Below are 18596 nucleotides of genomic sequence, written 5' to 3' on the forward strand. Positions count from 1 at the left end.
AGGAAAAACCCTGGCCACTTGGCTAAAGTTGGTACAGTATCTAATTGTAGAGGAGCTAAATATGACAAAAGCCGAGCACTGTGTTCATCACCCGGTCGAGATGGTGAGTCCGAATGAGAGGAACTAAGTGGTCTAGGTCAAATTTGAAAGAATTTGAACTCAGCGGTTCAGTGTTTTAACTAAGCAGTTCAGTGTGAAGTCATAGTGCTGCTTTGAGTTAGACGTCAGTGCTCCCTCCGTTAAAAATGGTTTTACTCTGTGGTCTAGTCATGTGAAAGTGTGTGTGTGTCCATGTAGTGGCTCTATAGAGGAAACAGCTGGGGGGGTACAAAACTTTGAAGGACTAATTTGGCACAATGTCATATCCATTGACAACAAACTATAAAGTTTTGTTTTCCTTTTTTGTTTCTCTTTTAAATTATGTAATGGCGTATATTTCTACACTATTCCTACACTATCTGCGGACAGTTGTGTATGCTTTTTCAAATGGCCTTTCGAATTCGCAAGTACTGCTCCAACATCTGCCCTTTGCACTAAATCTTTATAATGGATAAGACAAGAGGTTCAAGGAGAATCAGGGATACTGGGGGTAAAAGCAATACAAAGGGAAAAAGTACAGGTTCAAAGATCTTACAACCCCAGTAGTGTCAAAGACACACAGTGCCTTGTTTCTGTACCACCTCAATTCTCTGCACGTTTCCCTCTATTATGTGTAGAGGAATGAGTGACATTGAAAAAATGTGAGTAATAAGAGAAAGGAAGTTGAGTGGACTTCTGTTATTAACAGGACTCTGCACACTTCATGGGGAGATGCTACTTCCTACTTTTTCCTTGGCTCAGAATAGTTGCTCTTTTGTTTCCAGGGTAACAACACATGAGTGTTTGATTACCCATTAACATATCAACAGACTTATGAGTGTATTACAGCTGTGTCCTTTTTTATAACTCTAAAGTTGCTGACGATAGATCAGACTAAGAGACGTCAAAGAATATCTGACTTCATACCATCTAAAAACAGTTTTCCATTTGTCTCCAGATGTTCACCATGATACAGTTTGAAGCTAAATATTCCACACATCACATTTATGTAACAACAGACAGGGTTAGTCCAAGTGCTTCATCATGCTGTGCCATGATATTTGATGCCACATATTCTAATCCCCAACCCCACATTTCTCTCCAGGTTGCAAAGGAATGCAGACTCACACATGCAAGGGAAACATGGCACTCTGCAGTATTTTCCCCCCAACCTAAAACTTTAAACATACTTTTGAGTTCAGGCCGTCTGGATTTGAGGAAGCCATGATGGCCAGTCCCAGTAAAGTTCACATTTTACCTCTATCCCTTTAAGTCATGAGATTAATGATACTGTTCTGACAGATGAAACTCAGCCATTCAACAGAAGCTGTTGAGCTTGAATACATTCATTTTCATGCTGAGGTTAGTTACCACATCTGGGGAAGGTCCTGTATCCTTGTTAAATCTAGACCCTGTCTGCAGGTTATACATCTCAGCCTGCCAGTAACTTCTCTATTGTGTATTTCTGCAGCCTTACTCAGAATTAGTATATTAGTATATTGTGTGTTGCAAAGTTGAAAAAAAAAGACTTAATGAAGTGACTGAACATGAAATAAAGGTTTGACATTTTGATACAATCCTGGTTATTATGGTCTGTTGTTCAGAAATGACACGTTGTAATAAGCCCCCCCACGTAATTTGTACCAAAGCTTCAAAACGCAGAACAAAAATTCATCATAGACCTGTGATACAAATGTGTTTTCAAGTTACTAATTTGGAAGAATTTCACATGGGATGTGTTTGTCTTGATTTGCATTTGTGCTCATCTGAAGTGACAGGTCTCAAGCATATTCACATAATTTTCATACACGTCTTCTCATCCCCATGTTAAATGCTTCCTTCATTTGTATTCCTCTATGAAATATTCAGCTCAGTCAGTCAGCTTACAGGGAAATGTTTATTTACATAAGAATACAGCACAGCAGAACAATTAATGTTTGGTTTCTTGGCTCTTGACATCATCACTTCCTGCAGAGAGAGAAAGGGGGGTGGGGGTGGGGGAGTGATGATGGCATATATCTTCTCCCCAGAGAACACAGCCAGAGCCTACAGGTGGAGGTTATAGTGGTGTGGTTGATTAAAGCCAAGCAGGCAGCAGCAGTGTGTGTGTGGACATACTTACATAATAACAACAGTGGCATTGGCAGAGCAGAAGGAGGGCCGCTATTTTGATGAATAGATCATGAGTTTGTGAGGGTACATTGAATTTGTGATGCAGAGAGTGGAGCATGTCATGTGTATTTGTTGCAGGGCAACTTGAATTAGCTGTCTCAACTGGGTTGCAGACACCGTCTGATTTAAAAATATACTTTTGTCTGTTTAGCTGTGTGAGGTGCATGATGTCAATCTTTTCACTTGCCCATGTGAGTGAAGGTCCACAGGGACAATTTGTGAACAGTCACGTACAGCTCTAATTAAAATTTTGTGAAAGTAATGCCTGAAAGCTGAAAACTCAGACATCAGAATGCTCTGAACTTGGTTTCCAATGTTTTTTTGTACTTCTGTGACAAGTTGACGTCAGTCACACATTTCTTTATACGGTCATCTGCTTTAAGCTCAGCTCATTCTCCCAAAACAGTCTACTTGAGTAATATTATAGGTATTTAATGTACTTCAGAATACAAATAACTGATGGTGAGGTTTAAGTCAGCATTTTAGTGCATTTCCCACAAGTACAACTATTAAGTCATCATTTTATTCTATTAGACATTTGTGTTAAATTGTGTCATAATTGGCGTATGAATTTGTGAGTTATGGCCACAGTCACAGTGACCTTGACCTTTGGCAGTTGACCACCAAAATCTAATCAGTTCATCCTTAAGTCCTTGTGAATGTTTGTGCCAAATTTGAGGAAATTTCCTCAAGGCGTTACCGAGATATCGCATTCACAAGAATGGGACGGACAGGCAGACAATCTGAAAACGTAATGCCTCTGGCCCTGGCTATTGCCAGTGTGGAGACATAGAAATATAGAGCGAAAAGGTCCTGACCAAAGGTCCATGCATTTAATGGAGGCCCTTAAATGCATCAGGACCTTTAGTCAAATACTAAGTATCAGAAGTGATGAAGTACAGGCTGCACCCTGTTTTAACCCGTATTCATATGACCATCATCTACCTTTTCAAAGTTATGCGACCACGTCAGGATTTTCTGCTGCTTCTGCTCAGTATTCAGCGTCATTATCGTAGAGCACAACTCACCGCATACTGTAATAATGACTCATCTTTTGTCATTCATTTGAATAGCCTATTATTCCATCCTGTCATCACACAGAACTGGAGCATTTATATCATATGTGGTGTGTGTTTGAGTTGCGACCTGGTCAAACTTAATATACAACTGTATACAACTGTCCCCAGGCTGTCGGAGCTTGGTAGGAAAAAAAACGATCTCCTCTGTGCCACTTGATGTGTTTGGGCGCCTCATCTTGTCACCTTGTCCCTGTTCAGCCAACAGCTGATTGATGTGATGTCCTGTCGTCACAGCTGGCTTCGTTCACTTGCAAACAAGCCACAGAGTGTTGTGTTGCTGCAGGTCCTTTCATGCCCGATGAAGTATCTCTTTCTCCTCTCAGTTATGCACTCCCTCACCCCCTCTGCAGTGTTTCTCCCACTTACCCACTTTTACTCTCATGTCACCTGTGTCACACTGACTTCAAGCCTCCCTGCTCTCAGGGGGGATGTGTTGAGTATTACTCACTCATGCACTGAACAAACAGTCAAGACACATTATGTCCCCGTCTTGCTAGCAGTGAGATGCTATGCTTTTTTTTGCAGTTTGTAGATGAATGTTTTTTTTCTAAGCTATTTTTGCAAATAACAAAGAAAAATCATGAACGTGTCAATCAGTAGCATACTAGCGGTGCCGCTAATCCCGCTCGCCAGCTGAATAATTCATGGTCAATTAGGGTCGAGAGGCTGAAGCCGTCTTCATGGTGTAAGTGCATTTTCAATGATTCATTTCATGAGCTATGCAAGGGGTCTCTTAATTGTTGTTTACTGCTCACTATCCGACCACATGTTATTTTTATGCCATCGTGATTACTCCCGGCAGCGCTCAGAGTGCTTGGGAAATGAAGTCCATTAAGGGGTCCTGAGAGCTGTTTTCTTGTCAAGTGCCATGAAACGTTTCCAGATTCAAACTTTACTGCATGGGAGCAATAAATCTCATCCAATCTTAAGTATCAGTCTCTGGATATGAGAAGCACGAAGAGATGCAGGTGGTGTGTTTTATGGCTCTACAGTGCAGGAAAAATACCCGCAGTGTTGAACAAAGATTCATTTTTAATAGGATCCCCGAAGAACAGTTTATATTTTAGAAAAAGTGAAATCACATGGAAGGAACATTAAGAACTGCACAGCTGACAGCTGACCAGTGCCACGAACTGCAGGTTGATGGCGTCAGAAAAGTAAAATAGTTTTGGCTTCCCTTTGAGCTGCACTCGTTTGTTTGTTTGTTTGTTTGTTTGTTTGTTTGTTTGTTTGTTTGTTTGTTTGTTTGTTTGTTTGTGGCAGAGGGAGTGAGAGGACTCAGTGCCTGAGGCCATCGCTGATATAGTATGACAAGCTATAAAAGCACAGTCTGAATTCTTGTGTGACAGACGACTCCCTTGACAAAAATAGGCGGCTTGATCTGAGATTAGTGCCGCTGCCCTCCATTCGACACACTGAGGACTTTGTTTCTGACACCTCATGCCTCAACAAATCCATCAAACCTCCCGCTGAGCATCCCTCCTGGCCGTCCCAAGTATTGTCTGCATGCATGTGACTGTTTATTACACGCATTCAGACCTAAACCCCGCCTCTGGCCCCAAAGGATGCTTTTAAGTTATGCGTTCAGATTTCAGAGTGAATGAGAAATGCTCAGGAAGCACTTTGTCATAACAACACACTGATGTTTGTTTTCTCAAACTCGTAAAAGAGAGCTGACAGGTTCCACTTAAATGTCAGTGTCATTGCATTGAGACTGCCGGAGCAAAACTGGAGCTCATTTTTTAGTAGATTTAAAAAAACTTCTATATCTGATCTGCCTTTATTTCTTCACATTCCACACTAATTATTAAGCTGGGCCACTTTTAAATTTGTCATTCACTTAAGGGACTGTTTTTCTTCTATGATAATTCCTGATAAGTGAAGTAAGACCCTGGAGAATCCTGGCAGCAATGTGTTTCCATGAGGTTTTATTTGGCCGTGCAAAGCTTGCACCCTCTTTCCACTGAACTCATTCATTTGACAGTAATTCACTTCAACGGCTTTAACGTAACGGCGACGGCAAAGAGACCGTGTGTGTGTGTGTGTACTTTAGAGAGAGAGAAATGGAGCACATCCACACTTTATTGCAGCTTCTGTGGTATTACTAGTGACTGATTGCAGCTCTCATTACCACTTGTTTGTGTTCAACTATGTTGACACCTGTCAGATGGGACAGAGGTGAGTTTAAGTTTCTGCTGGGTAGGGTTGAATAGCCAGAGGCTTCCCCTTATGCGTTTGTGTGTGTGTGTGTGTGTGTGTGTGTGTGTGTGTGTGTGTGTGTGTGTGTGTGTGTGTGTGTGTGTTTACATACTCCTTGCAGCTTTGATTGCATAACACACACAGTATAAAAAGTTGTCTTCCTCTTTCTCTTCTGCTATTGACTCTGAGGTAAGTCTAAGCCTTCAGGAAGGCCTCTGTTTGCATTTCATTTTGGCTTCTACTACAGGGAAGAGCCTTTTATTAAGGTGCTGACTTCCCCAGCTGACCATGCAAGTTGTGAAAATAAGATGCTTCAAAATGTTGAAACTCTCTTGAGAATTCAGATTCTATAAATTGTGTTTAATTAAATGTCAAATGTTTTTTAAGAACACGAGTGTATGTCATTGGAAAGTTTTAGAACACCTCCATTTTTCCACTTAGTGTAATGTGTCTACGCACTCTGTGATTAAAGCGTAGAACAAATGAATAATGAAGGAAGGAAGGGAGTTTGTTGAACGAAATTTAATTTGAATTTTTGACTCATCCAGCAGCTGAACACACTCATGGTGGTGCTTCTGCAGTGGAAATCAAACATTGTTCAGAAAGTTCATCCCAACACTGTTGCATAAGGTCCCACAAATGTGTTGCACTTGCACGTTGCCTTGCTTTAACCTTCTGTCCAGTTCATCCCAAACTAGCTCCATAGGGTTTAAGTCTGGAGAGTGTGCTGCTCTTCATCATGTGAAGCCTCCGTCTGGTTCTTTGCTTTTCATGTTTTGGGTCATTATCTGTCTGTAGGACAAACCAACCAGTCTGTCTTCCTTTGTTACTTGTCCTTTTCTCACCATTCTGATGGCAATAAACAGTACTGCTTCCTGCAGTACAGTGTTGTCCTAATAATGCATCAAAGGGTTTGGTGTTGTTTGTTCCAACACTGCCTCTGTACAGACAAAGGGTTTGACATCAACAAAGATTTGGGCACCTGTAGGAAATGTTTCCTTAAACTTTGAAGGCTTTGTTTACTTAACTACCATTGCTGCAGGAAAACTCTTAATTCCTAAAAAAGGCCTGTTTTCTATGAAATGTACATGTTTTTTCAGTTTACACTGACATTTTGTATTATTTAAAGTTATTCACTGGACTTGAACTGCTTCATTTTCAATAAAAACTATAAAAATGGGGCTGATCTAGAACGTTTGATCAGTAGTGTAGCTATTGAACTAAATTCAAATGCTGTGTGTGACTGGGTGTGGTTACATTACTGACACTGACTTACAGGGCTAGCTGTTGCATTGCTGTGATGTTAGTAAACCCAAATGATCCAAATGAAACCAAATTCATTTGAATAAAACCAGATGTGATACAACTTTTACTTGGAGAAAGCCATGGCCTTTTTACATCACTCCTTCTTTTCTCTTGTCCAAAATAAGCCAAGTGATTTTTTATTAACAATGGGCTTGATACAAGAATGTCAAAATGTTTTTACACTCACGATTGATGTTCTAGATCAAACAAGAGCTAAAGATTTTATTCAGAGTTGCTTTAAAGGTCCGATATTGTACAAAGTGAGATTTTTGTTTCTATTTTGATTATAAAGCAGGTTTAGATTCTTTTATTAAAATGACAGTATCAAAGCGCTCAGTCCACAGAGAAATGCACATAGCCTGTTTTCAGAAACTGAGCCTTAAAACGAACCATCAGAACTTCTTAACTTTGTGATGTCACAACAAAGCAGTCACCACTCTCAGCCATGCCCCAAGCTCTGCCCACCTGGACCTACCATCCAACATTGCAGGATTTGGTTTCTCTGAGTCAGCCAATCAGAAGAGAGGCTTAGAGCCTCCTCTCTTCTGATTGGCTCACTGACCTGTTGGTACTAGAGCTCCAGAGAGAGGCCTGAGAGAGGAGATGTAAAACTACATTGAGATGGTTTATGGTTCAACACTTTCAATAAAACACAAGGAAAGGTAAAATATGGGACCTTTCATTTCATTTAAAAAATGACAACAGGATGCTTTGCTGCCAATTAATGTGTGATATTCTTGACTGTTGTTGTTGGCTGTGACCTCTCTCCTCGGTCATTGCTAACCTCACCTTGACAGTCACAGTCTAGCTCACCATTGACCACGCATACACAACACCTAACTCGCATAGCAAGTGAGTTATGTGCCACACTTTCCTGGACATCAATAAAAAGCCTGCTTTAGGTAAAAAAGGATATGTATGCATATTCATATGAGGTCATATATAGACACAAAGTAATGATGAAACACGAGGGTCATCTGTTCTTTGAAGGCTGGTGACCTGCAGGTCTTTGTTCTGTGCTGGCCTGGTAAAGTAGCACACATGGCCACACACGGGAGGTTTAGCTCAGTAACTGCCAGAGAGGGATAAAAAGCCAACAAGGCACCAGCCCGCGATGACCCCTGATGTAGAATATGCCAGCTAGGATATTGCAATGTTAAGAGGTATATTAGTTTCTATCTGGAATATCCCATTCATGTAAAAACACCTTTTTTTTTCTTTTTTTTTTTCTTTTTTTTTGCATTTACACCTCGCAGCCTGACCTGTTTGGTTGAAGTAGCCCTGCCACAACACACCGCTGAGGTCTCCACCTGTAGCTCAGTGTGATGAAGCCCTGAGAAACAACTCCCCTCTGTTACTCCTTGGCCTGGCAGCACTGGCGTGGTGGGAAGCACATGGTGGTCACTACAGCCACCGCGGAGGTGCACTGACACCGTCACCGCTCACCTCTCCTCCCGTGTCAAGTCTGCCTGGCACCAGCAACCATAACAATGAGCTCTCACAGTCGACCAGGTAAGATGTAGAAAAAAAAAGAAAATACAGTATTTCAGTGCAGGTGTAGTTGCTTTGACATGGAGAAACCTTCTGCAGTTGGAATAAAAATGTTATCTGGCATTAGGGATTATGATTATCATGAATGAATTTGCGCAACAAGTGTATATTTTTTTGTGATACAGATTGTGTTTAGGATTACCCTGCATTCTGTCTATAATGTATTCTGAACACTGTTCTATAAATAGAAATGGGTGGAAAAAACAAAAGGTTTTAGGCTTATTTATGGCGTAATGCTCTGACGATGAGATGTTTCATTCTCAGTATATGTGTGCCTCTTTTGACCAGAATGTCTGTTCCATTTTTTGCAGTATGGTTTTAAACCTAACCCCTAAACCTAGTAAACATGTGACAAGTTCATGTTAGCACAGTAGAAAATGGTAAGTGAAACCCTGCCTCTGATGATATACTTTTCCTTTGACATTCGAGTGAAGTTATTACAGGCCAAGTTTGAACTTTTCTTTCACAGCACGTCTTTTGAAGACTGATATTGAGCAGAAATTGAGGGGAATTGACTCGGGTTGTAGCTATTACCGTGCCAGACATTTCTCTCTTAGCCAAAGCTAAGGCATCTTTTTGATTTACAGAAAGCTTCTATGTCAAAAAAGTAGAATTGTAGCCTCTCGCCATTTTGATTATGTTGTTGATAATTTAATTTCACCTTGGCAAACAGACCAAACCTGCTGTTTCGATTCAGCATTTTCTACAAGAGCTCTCCAATCTACCAAGGAGTGAATTAGGTTGAGAGAGTTGGCAGGACCACTAACTCCAGCAAGTTGCATTGTTCAACCAGCACTCACACAGTGGTGTCTGAGAGAGGGCACATTTTGTCCAAGTATATTTTTTGTGATTGGTGTAACAGATTTGCACTCATGTTCACTGCTGCCAAAAAAACAAATTGATGCAGAAAAATATGATTGTTGCTATGAAATGTTCTCCTTTTGCGGTGTTTTATAATAGTTTGCAGTTATTCACTTGAGGTTCTTTCAGCTACATGCCATTTTTATATTTTGAATGAGGATGTTGATATGTAAGGTGCAAATTCATTCCTGTCTCTTTTCAAACTGTGCGCTGTCCATTTGACTTGAATGGCAGTTATGTAGCTCTCTGTAGTCATAATGTTCCCTCTGACATGGAGGCATTATACATGGATTTTGTAACCACACAGTCTTGAGTCAGGTAATGAAAGCGGCACCAAGCAACACCAACAACAAAACATTAAAAGGCAGTGATTCGTACTGACTGATATGGAAGCCATTTAGCTGCGGCTAAATTTAGCGTAGAGAAACTTTTTCGATCACCTCATCTTTAATGTGTTTTCCTCTATGAATAACTGTGTTTTGAATTGATGTATTCTTTCACATAGTACAATGTGTCTTGTTAAAGTTACTGATGTAGTTACCAGTTCGACTCAAAGTCATTGGGAATGTACAGTATGTCTTGAAATCTCAGTGTTTCTTTCATATGTTTGTTGTTTTTTCCTGCATCTCCTGGTCATGTGGCCTCTTGTTCAGTCCGTATAATGTAAATGGTTTTGTTAAAGGCAGCGTTTAATGTCATTCCTTTAATTTCGATTGCAACTGCGTTTCATTGCAACATCAGTTATGTACATAAATATGGTATTTATTATAGCTTTTGTGGGGTGAAAGAGGAGGGAGGAGTGATTCATTCATTTACTTACAAACTGTTTTCCGGGCTGAAGTCACTTTCATGACAATTAGTCCATTTAAATGTCTGTCGAGAAGCTCTCCCCACTCACACTTCACTGGTCATGAATTATATTTCACAGTATGTTTCTCTTTGCATGCTTAAAAACAGACTCCCTGGTGTGTTTGACCTCGACCAGTGAGAGATCCCCATGCCCAACTCAAAAAACCCCTTTTCTTTAATCACAGCCATAATGCAGATCTGCATTTTCCTCTTTTTCAACCTCTGACCAAAAATGGACAAAAGGCCAATTGTGTCCCCCTTTACCCATCATGCTTTGGGTGTCTTAGCGGCCGTATTCAATGCAATGATGTCACAGCCATTGATTAATTGTTGTGGTGCTACTGGTCCTGTGTGGCACAGTGAGGGTTGTTGGCATCACCTTCTTTTCTCTTGAACCGTGAGTTGAGACACGATTGAGCCGTGGCCAGGAGGGTTTGCGTCAGAGTGGATGTTTCAGGCCGTCATAGCTGTGAACACTGGCACAGGCCAAAAAATTATCTGTGATTTTCTTCTCTTCTTCTTTTCTCTGAAATACATTGTTATGTAAGCCGAACCTTGGAGTGGGCCATATTTTCCTCTTTTATTTTCCTCCTATTCTGATCATTTCCATGCTCTGTCTGTTCTCATTTCTCACAGGATGTTTATTATCCTTAAAGTCTTTCAAAGTTTATAAAATAACTTCAAGGTCTAGGAGTACAATTTCACCTTTGTCAGTTTTGAGGTATGCCTGTCAGTTTTCTGCTTATTTCATAGACATCATCTGACTTGCTTGAGTTTTCGAAAGCAGACACAAATCTGCTTTTAAGGTAATGGAAAACTGGAACCCCAACCCAACCTGTGAGTCCACAGTTGTCAGTGTAATCACCGAACTGTTTCTCATCTCATTTGGACTGTTTCAACAAGGGGAGGGAGCTTTTCACACTCACCCACAATATGTCACTTTATGGATAAACATAATCCCACTTTTGGGAAACATATTTCTTATGATTCATAACTCTCCACACACAACTTTTCCCCATTAACGCCAAAAGTAGGTGAGGGGTAGTTCTGTTGAAAAGTTGCATGAAGCCAAATCACTCGGACCTCCAGACGTTTCTCCACCTCGAGGAGCTCTGAAATTAAGAATGAAGCTTTCACTCCTCAGTTTCACCTCCTGTTAGCAGTTCATTTTCCCTTCGTCGCCCTCCAGGCTGTGCAGTATTGCTAAGCCCTTTTCCATATATGACTGATCATCGTTTCCTATTCTTAAACCACCATTTTAGAGCACTGAAGGGCCTTTTGTCTGACTTAAACTTGGGTGGCAAAGGCTGGCATGTTGACATGCTACTTGGCATTTTGGAACTGGGTTTATGGCCTTGGAGCCAGAGTTAGAACACACACACAGACAAACTCTCTCATCCCAGTAGGACCCTCCCTCCCTCCTTCCCACCCCTCCCCTCCTCTCTCCAGCGGCAGTAATCGGTGGCAGGTCCTGGCTGCGGGGGGATCTTGCGTCAATAAATCGTCATGCAGAGCGGCTGCCCTGCCTGGAACCCAAACAGAGCGAGGGGCCGTCTGCTGCTGGAGGCCTTGTAGAGCTTGTTAAACCCCTCTGAGGCTTGTACGGCCTGACCAAAAAGAAAGCTAACGCTGGGTTTAGTAGGTTCTGTTATTGTTTGCTAGTCTTAGTCGTGTTTTTAGTTTTTGGAGCGATCCAGACCTATTCTCCTGATCTTATCCATGATTATATAGTTATTGCATGTTGTACTTGAAGCTTGCAGTCTAGAGAATCTGCAGTTTTTTCCTGACTGCTTGTGTATGTTTGCAGAGTGAGACCTAGAAAAAACTCACTTTTTCCCAGAGGATGTAGTCATAGATGGATGAGTGTCCCTTTGGACTTCATTTCTTTTTTGCAAATCTTGCTATTACTTTCTTATGCTGTGAATAAATTTTGTTTACTCTATTCGCATGTGTGTTTTCATCCATCTGTCGATCCCAAGATCAATTCACCATAACGCATCAACACTAAAAGAGTAGAGCCCAGTGAGGGTGTGTGTTAAAAGGAAACTCATTACCTTAACTTGCAGTTTGGTAGGTCCGCTGGTCGGTATGTAGGGAGATGCAGTTGTCTTTTAGTCGGAGAGTCGTTGCAGCCACGCAGTATTGAGGTACAGGGTGGGGGCCGCTGTGAGGAGTTGGTTTTTAAGATAAACTCAAGAAATGCACCTCCTCACTTTCGGAGTCTTATTCAGACCGCTGATCTGTGGCAGATGGTTGTGAATTATTCATGTGCCGATTTTTTTTTTTTTTTTCTTTCCCAGAGATTACTCAGTCTCAAAGAGGAGTGGAGAAAAGATGGAGAGGCCTGACAGCACAATAAGTGCCTTTACAAAAGGTAGTGCAGTGTACACAGCTCATGCCAGATAAGAATATCTTTGTTGTTTTCTCCATTGTGATTGATGGAGCCCTGTGGCATCATTAGTGGGATCAAAGTTTCTTCTTTTACAGCTGTGATATTCACTGTTTTCTTTTTCCTAGTCAATATTGCCGCCATATCTAGTTCTAGTACTTAGTGCCTTGAGGATGTTTATGTTAAAGCGTTGGACTATAACGCAGGGGTGTGATTTTGGACACACTATTTTCTGTCTTATAGGAAATAAATCTTTTGGAAATCATTGCGTATTAAATTACAGAATTAAAGCTTAAAGCGAGATTACCTTTTGCTGAGCAGCAGCAACAGTGACCTCTGCAGCCACAAGTGGTAATTACTGTTGAATGGTGAAGTGTACTGGAAGCAGCGTTGCCCAAGAAGCTAACAGCTCCAGCAGAGATGCTGAACATGCTTAAATGTAACAACACAGCTATAGACTAGTTAATCTCACTTACTTTATTTTTTATTAGCTTCATGATCCAAATACTGAAGGTCATGGTTCAAGAAAATAAAGTTTATATGTTTAAATTATTGATATGATATGAAAGTTCAGTTGGGAGAATGCCACATCTGACAGTGGCATAATACGATCAACTATAAGGGAGACGTCTCACTCTGTTGGATTTGTTGGGACTAAAGAGACAATATTTCTGGGTGTACAGTGGTGATACAGAGTGGAGGCTCTTCCCTCACAAACTGTCTTTGACCAGTGCTAACAGCAACGTGCAGAGAGCACACAAACCGACAACAGCCAAGTTTAATTTAGGCCTGTCATCAACTTACTGACAGAATTAACATTAATAACAGTTGATGTGACGTACCACCGGGGACGCTTGTCATTTTAACCACCAAAAGCGAAAAGAGAAACTGTGTCTCAAGTTTTTTCTACATTGCTTTACTAATGATTCTTAGCATCTGAGCTTAGTGAATCTTTCCAACCTCAGTGCCTGAACTCAGTTAGTCACCACTGCACCCAATTAATATTTCACTTTCAATGCTAACTTTGACCGGCTTATGCAGCGGAATGCTGCACTGTGTAGAGGCTGGCTGTTTTAAAGAGAGTAGCTGCAAAACGATCAGGCTGAGGTGAACCAAACACAGACGAGTACAGTAATGAAAGGATCTGATTTTCCTGATCCACTGAAATGTGCCTGGATCAGCCCCGATACTGATCCATATGATTGGCTCAGGACATCGCTACTCTGAACACTCAATGCTCTGGTTGGTGGTTGCTCTTGTGTGGTCACCCTCCTTTTTGTTCTTTTTATGTTTTATGGCAGCTGGCAAACTATGAGGCGTCTCAAGACCGCCACCCACTTTTTCAAAGGTATAGTTTTGCATCAGTATTAGATTTAGAAGTAATCAAAGTCAGCTGCTGTATAATTTAGGCTCCTGCAAGTATACGATTCATTTTTAATTCTCTCCCTTGCCCTTCCTTCTCTTCTGTCACTCTAATTTCCGTATCTCTCTCTCTCTTTTAATCAGTAACTGTAATAAGGACTCGCAGTGGGAGCTATCAAAAGCCCGCAGTTGTGGATTAGAAGAGAGTGGCTAGTCCTGGGCCAGGCCACTGGAAAGTGAAGCATAATCTTCAAAAAGGGAGCTTAACCCCTGCTGGCCCACGCTGATTATTCCTCATTTACAGAGGCCACTGTCACAAGGAAAAGGCTCAGAGTGTTAATTGATATGTTTTAGCCTGAACGTTTAGGAAGTTGTCTAAAGACGACTGAAGTCAACCAAGGCAAGAGGCAAAATTAAGTTTGAGTGCAGGAGCTTATTCAGAGGAAGTTATTAAAGAAGTTTTACAGACAGTGATGCTTTTCATGTGCTCTGTGCTTTTCCACGTCTGCAACTGCGCTCAAAGTCGCCACTACTATCTAGTTTGTCCATTGTCCAGAGAGCCAGAGGGACACAATAGCACCATCTCCTATCTGTGTTTGATGCATTCGAGTCCTGCAGAGTTGTTATTGTTCTCATTTATCCTTGGCTCTGCAAAAATTTTCCTCAATGGAAAGATGGATGGGAATGAGAGCTGAGGCAGAATAAACAGAAGCCTTCTTCAGAGAACAATGGAAGCTGCTGTGGAGAAATAAGATTACTGCCTCATTATTGTCTTTCTCTCCACAGTTTTCAGGAATATTCCATTCAAGTAATCTCATTGCCAGATGAAACAAGTGTGCAATTTAGCCTTCGGAAGAATTTATTAAGCATTCAAAGCTTTGCTTCTGCCGGAAGAGAAGCTCAGAATTAAATTACGTTTTTGTGCCGTGCACTGTTCTTTCAAATAAACAAAGATCCACCAGTCTTCTTTTTTGTTCTTTCACTATTAATCATACTTTGATTTTACGGCTGATTTGGCAGCTAAATTAGGCAACGTGGCATTGGATTGTTAACTTTCTCTGATAACTTACATTTTGACCTTTTGTCTCTACCTTTTTTCTTGTTTACGGTGTCTGGGTTTCAGCAGGCATGCTGGCGGAGAGGGTTGCCTTGAAGCTGCATACATACCACAGGTGCTGTTGCCTTGTGGGGAAAACACATAATTACAGCTCAGTGGGTTTTATAGCAGTGGCAAAAGTATGATTATAGCTTAGAACTGAGGCCTGAGACGAGTAATCAGCTATAGGATTTATATTTGAGCCGACACTATACGCAGATACAGCTAGTGACTATTGAGGGTACTACACAGAAGTCAGAATAGCCCAGATGTCCAGTCTGTATGGAGATTAAGAACATGCACGACCTTTAAGATTAACCTTTAAGGATTCACATCTGCTGCTAAACTTATAGTACCAGTAAAATGCAAGAGGTCACGTTGTCTATGGGATCTCTGTCCCACAAACAACCTGGATATAGTAAGACTAGAGAATCCCTGCACTGCTGTATTTTCCATTTGGCTCAGAGGTGATATCCACTGTATGGGTTCAACAGAGGACAGCGGAGAAGAGGGAGGCGGGTCAGGTGGGTCCCTGAGGATGTAATCCTCCTGCTTCTATGAACAAAACAAAATCAAAAGTTCCCAGCAGTTACACAATCCCTGTTAGGAAGGGCTCAGTGCACCCTGGGTCTCCCAGGGCAGAATGAACTTTTCCAGGCACTAATCCGAGGATAAGCCCTGAAACAGAGGCCTTCAAACTCCGTTGTGTGCCATGGTGCACTAAAAATGCATGAAATGCCCCACGGAGCTGTTGTGTGCACTGAGTGGCATCCCCTGCAGATTTGTACTCACAGTGCCAGTGTGATGATTTAAAGATGCAGGGCCTGCTCTTCAGGAAAATGGTGAAAAAAATTCACATAACGTTTTGTTCCAGGTTAAACACAAACTCTGAACCTGACCTTTGACCTCTGACCTCTGACCTGACCAGGTGATCAGAGTTTCGGTCATCTCTGAGTATGCTCACTCTGACTTAAGGTACTACTATGGTGAATGGAAAAAAAAAGTGTGATACTACGATTCACCATGGCAACAGGTAAATTCAAGAGCAGAGCCTCCATTTTAATCCAGTGGAGCTGGAAATATTCATGTGTGACAGTGCACGTTTATCTTTCAAAAACAGCAGCAGCAGCAGGGAAAAAGCCTGAGCTGGAGTGGAGACAAGAGTCAATAAGTTAACACTATTACATTTTATTCAGTGTAGTCAACTCATGCATTATTTAGCAGACTTGAATTTCCTTAATGGATGATGATGCTGGAATCCAACTGTTTGTTAGATTACATTTTTAAATATATTTATTCAGCTGTAACCTGATGGGGACAAAGTGCTGGTGGCAGCAGAAGATGAAATCAATATTCTTAGTTTATTCAGAAACCTATGACTGTAGTGTACTTTTGTAGATGATGTTATATAGTGATTGGACGGTAAACATTTGATTTTTTTGATATTGATTTTTTTTACTTATTCGCACACATTAAACATTACAAATACATTGTATATCGTTTTTTAAAGGAGAGAATGTGCAGGTGAGGTAAGAAACCCATCGAGGGCCAATGTTAAACCTCACCTCAATGTAAAAATAAAAATTATATTCAAAATGAGAAAGAAAGACAGGAAGAGAGATAGATTGAAAGAAAAAAGAAAGAAAGAGAACACAATTCATACAGCGGAGGGTATACAGATATTTAAACGAATCTATCAGCCAAAGACCCAAATAAAAATAAAAATATATCAACCAAATCACTATTAGTTTACCCGAATTCCCATCTGAGAGCTTATTAATGCTTCTTTTTATTTTAAAAACAGGTAGGGAAGGTGCAACGGTGTTCATTAACAACCTGCCAGTTGTCTTAATGTCCAGAGAGTCATTGTATAATAAAGATGGACAGTTTATTGATTTGATACTGAGCTGAGGATTAATGTGTAAGAGCAGAGATCACTGTCTCTGTCCTTACATTGATGACCAATTGTTCATAAAAGCTTTAGCATTAGTAAAGATAGACCTTGGGCAACAAACTAATATCCGACCGGAAATTTAAACTTCTTCTCCAATAAATTAATGCACTCCGATATGTACTTTGATATTGACTGTACAAATGACGAAATGAAGCAGCTTCTTCAGGTGTGACAGGAGGGAAGGAGACGGAGAGAAAGTCAGTGTTTTGGTTGAAAAAAACCTGCAGGTAAGCGTCACAGAGTAACTGACTCAGAGTTAAAGTGATCTTACAGTTTCACTGAATTCATCATTAAGAGAGTTTTCCCTAAACCTGCTTTCTGGAATACACCCCAGCTTTTATGTTCTCAGTTGTTGCCTCTCAGACTGACTCATTTACATGGGTTTGTAATCAATTGCAATCACTCATCCGTCCGTCTCCGCATGAGAAATACTGCAATGTGAAACCCAACATGACACAATATAAAAAAAAATAAACGCTCTTGTCCACTCTGACTCTCCAAGCTTCATTCAGGGTTGGGTACTGCTGGGATTTCACGAGCATGCGATTGTGCTTTGAACTGTATTTAATGTCACTGAAGGTTGAGTGAAATTTAACTGACTATCCGACTCATCTAAGAGGTGAGAGAGAGAGAGAGAGAAGGTAGAGAGATAAAGAGGGCAAACAGTGGAGAGAAAATAGGAGAACTGAAACTTATTTTTTCTTGCATAATAAAATTCAGTTGTTCAGAAGTAAAGTCTGTGGGACGACAAATGCAGACTCGAGTCTTTGAACTGTCAGAGCAGTCTTGTGAATTTATCAGATGAAGCATGTCTAGTGCATCAACCAATGAGGTTCTCCTTTAATGAACTGGACTCATCAGATACACAAGATACTGGAGAGCAAGAAACCTAGATATCAGTCCAAAAAGTACATATGTCTAATAATGAATCAATTCAATTTTATGCTGACTTTTTCTTTTCATGGAGCAAATTAAGCTTCTGTGTCTGACATCCAACACTGCCTTCCCCTGCTTTGCCATATTTGAAGTGCCTTTCTCAACTTATTCCACAAAATAACCATAATTATATCACTGATTTACTTTTTCTTTGTTGCTGATGTTATTCTTGAATGTCGTTTCACTACCGTTTGTGAGTAAGTCGTCTACCACTCGTCCTCCTGTCACTTGAGATGATGATGGATATCATCATCATCATCTCAACTGAAACGGCTGTCTGCCACTGACAAATTTGGTTTGTACTTCACATAAGAGGTATAGTTTCCAGTGTTGTTTTAATGCAGTGTAATTGTTTGTTTTTTTAGCAGATGCACTGGAGCAAAACAAATTGAATGTATTACAGCAGATGAGCTCAGGAGATCCAGTCAGTCCAGTTAAATTAAATAACTTAAATCATCCATAAAAGGATGATTAAATAGATCCCTGGTGTTTGTTTCAGGGTATGTGTGTGAAGGGAGAGTAGCTGACAGCTGTGTAGACCTGGTGGCCTCATTGCTTCGCAGGTTCATGTGTTTTCTTCGCTCAGATTTCTAAACACTTGTGCTGTGTCCACTCTTGTGCTAGTTTTAAACTAGCTCCGCAGCACACTTCTTACTTTTTCTCCATGTTGTGTGTTTCTAACTCTTAACATTTATTGTATGCTCTTTTTTGATGCCCCTTAAATACCTGGACTTTGAGTCAATCTACCATACTTCAAGTGCGTCC

At 40.8% G+C, this 18596-nt stretch overlaps 1 protein-coding gene across 3 annotated transcripts in view; it reads left to right on the top strand.

The window, feature by feature from the left end:
* The window catches only part of hdac4 (histone deacetylase 4), a 124025-nt gene that overhangs the window by 6288 nt on the left and 99141 nt on the right, over nt 1-18596 (top strand). For 2 of the 3 annotated variants that reach the window (XM_087178503.1, XM_023423121.2), the window contains exon 2: nt 8090-8345. The exons of the other annotated variant lie outside the window; for it this stretch is intronic. In XM_087178503.1, coding sequence (XP_087034629.1) covers nt 8324-8345 — 22 coding nt within the window. In that variant the 5' untranslated portion in view covers nt 8090-8323. The remainder of the gene's footprint in view (nt 1-8089; nt 8346-18596) is intronic. 3 annotated transcript variants of the gene reach the window in all.

Source organism: Seriola lalandi, unplaced genomic scaffold (genome assembly GCF_002814215.2).
Source record: "Seriola lalandi dorsalis isolate HSWRI2012SDOR001 ecotype SW California unplaced genomic scaffold, Sedor1 jcf7180002054689, whole genome shotgun sequence".
NCBI classification, from domain to species: domain Eukaryota; kingdom Metazoa; phylum Chordata; class Actinopteri; order Carangiformes; family Carangidae; genus Seriola; species Seriola lalandi.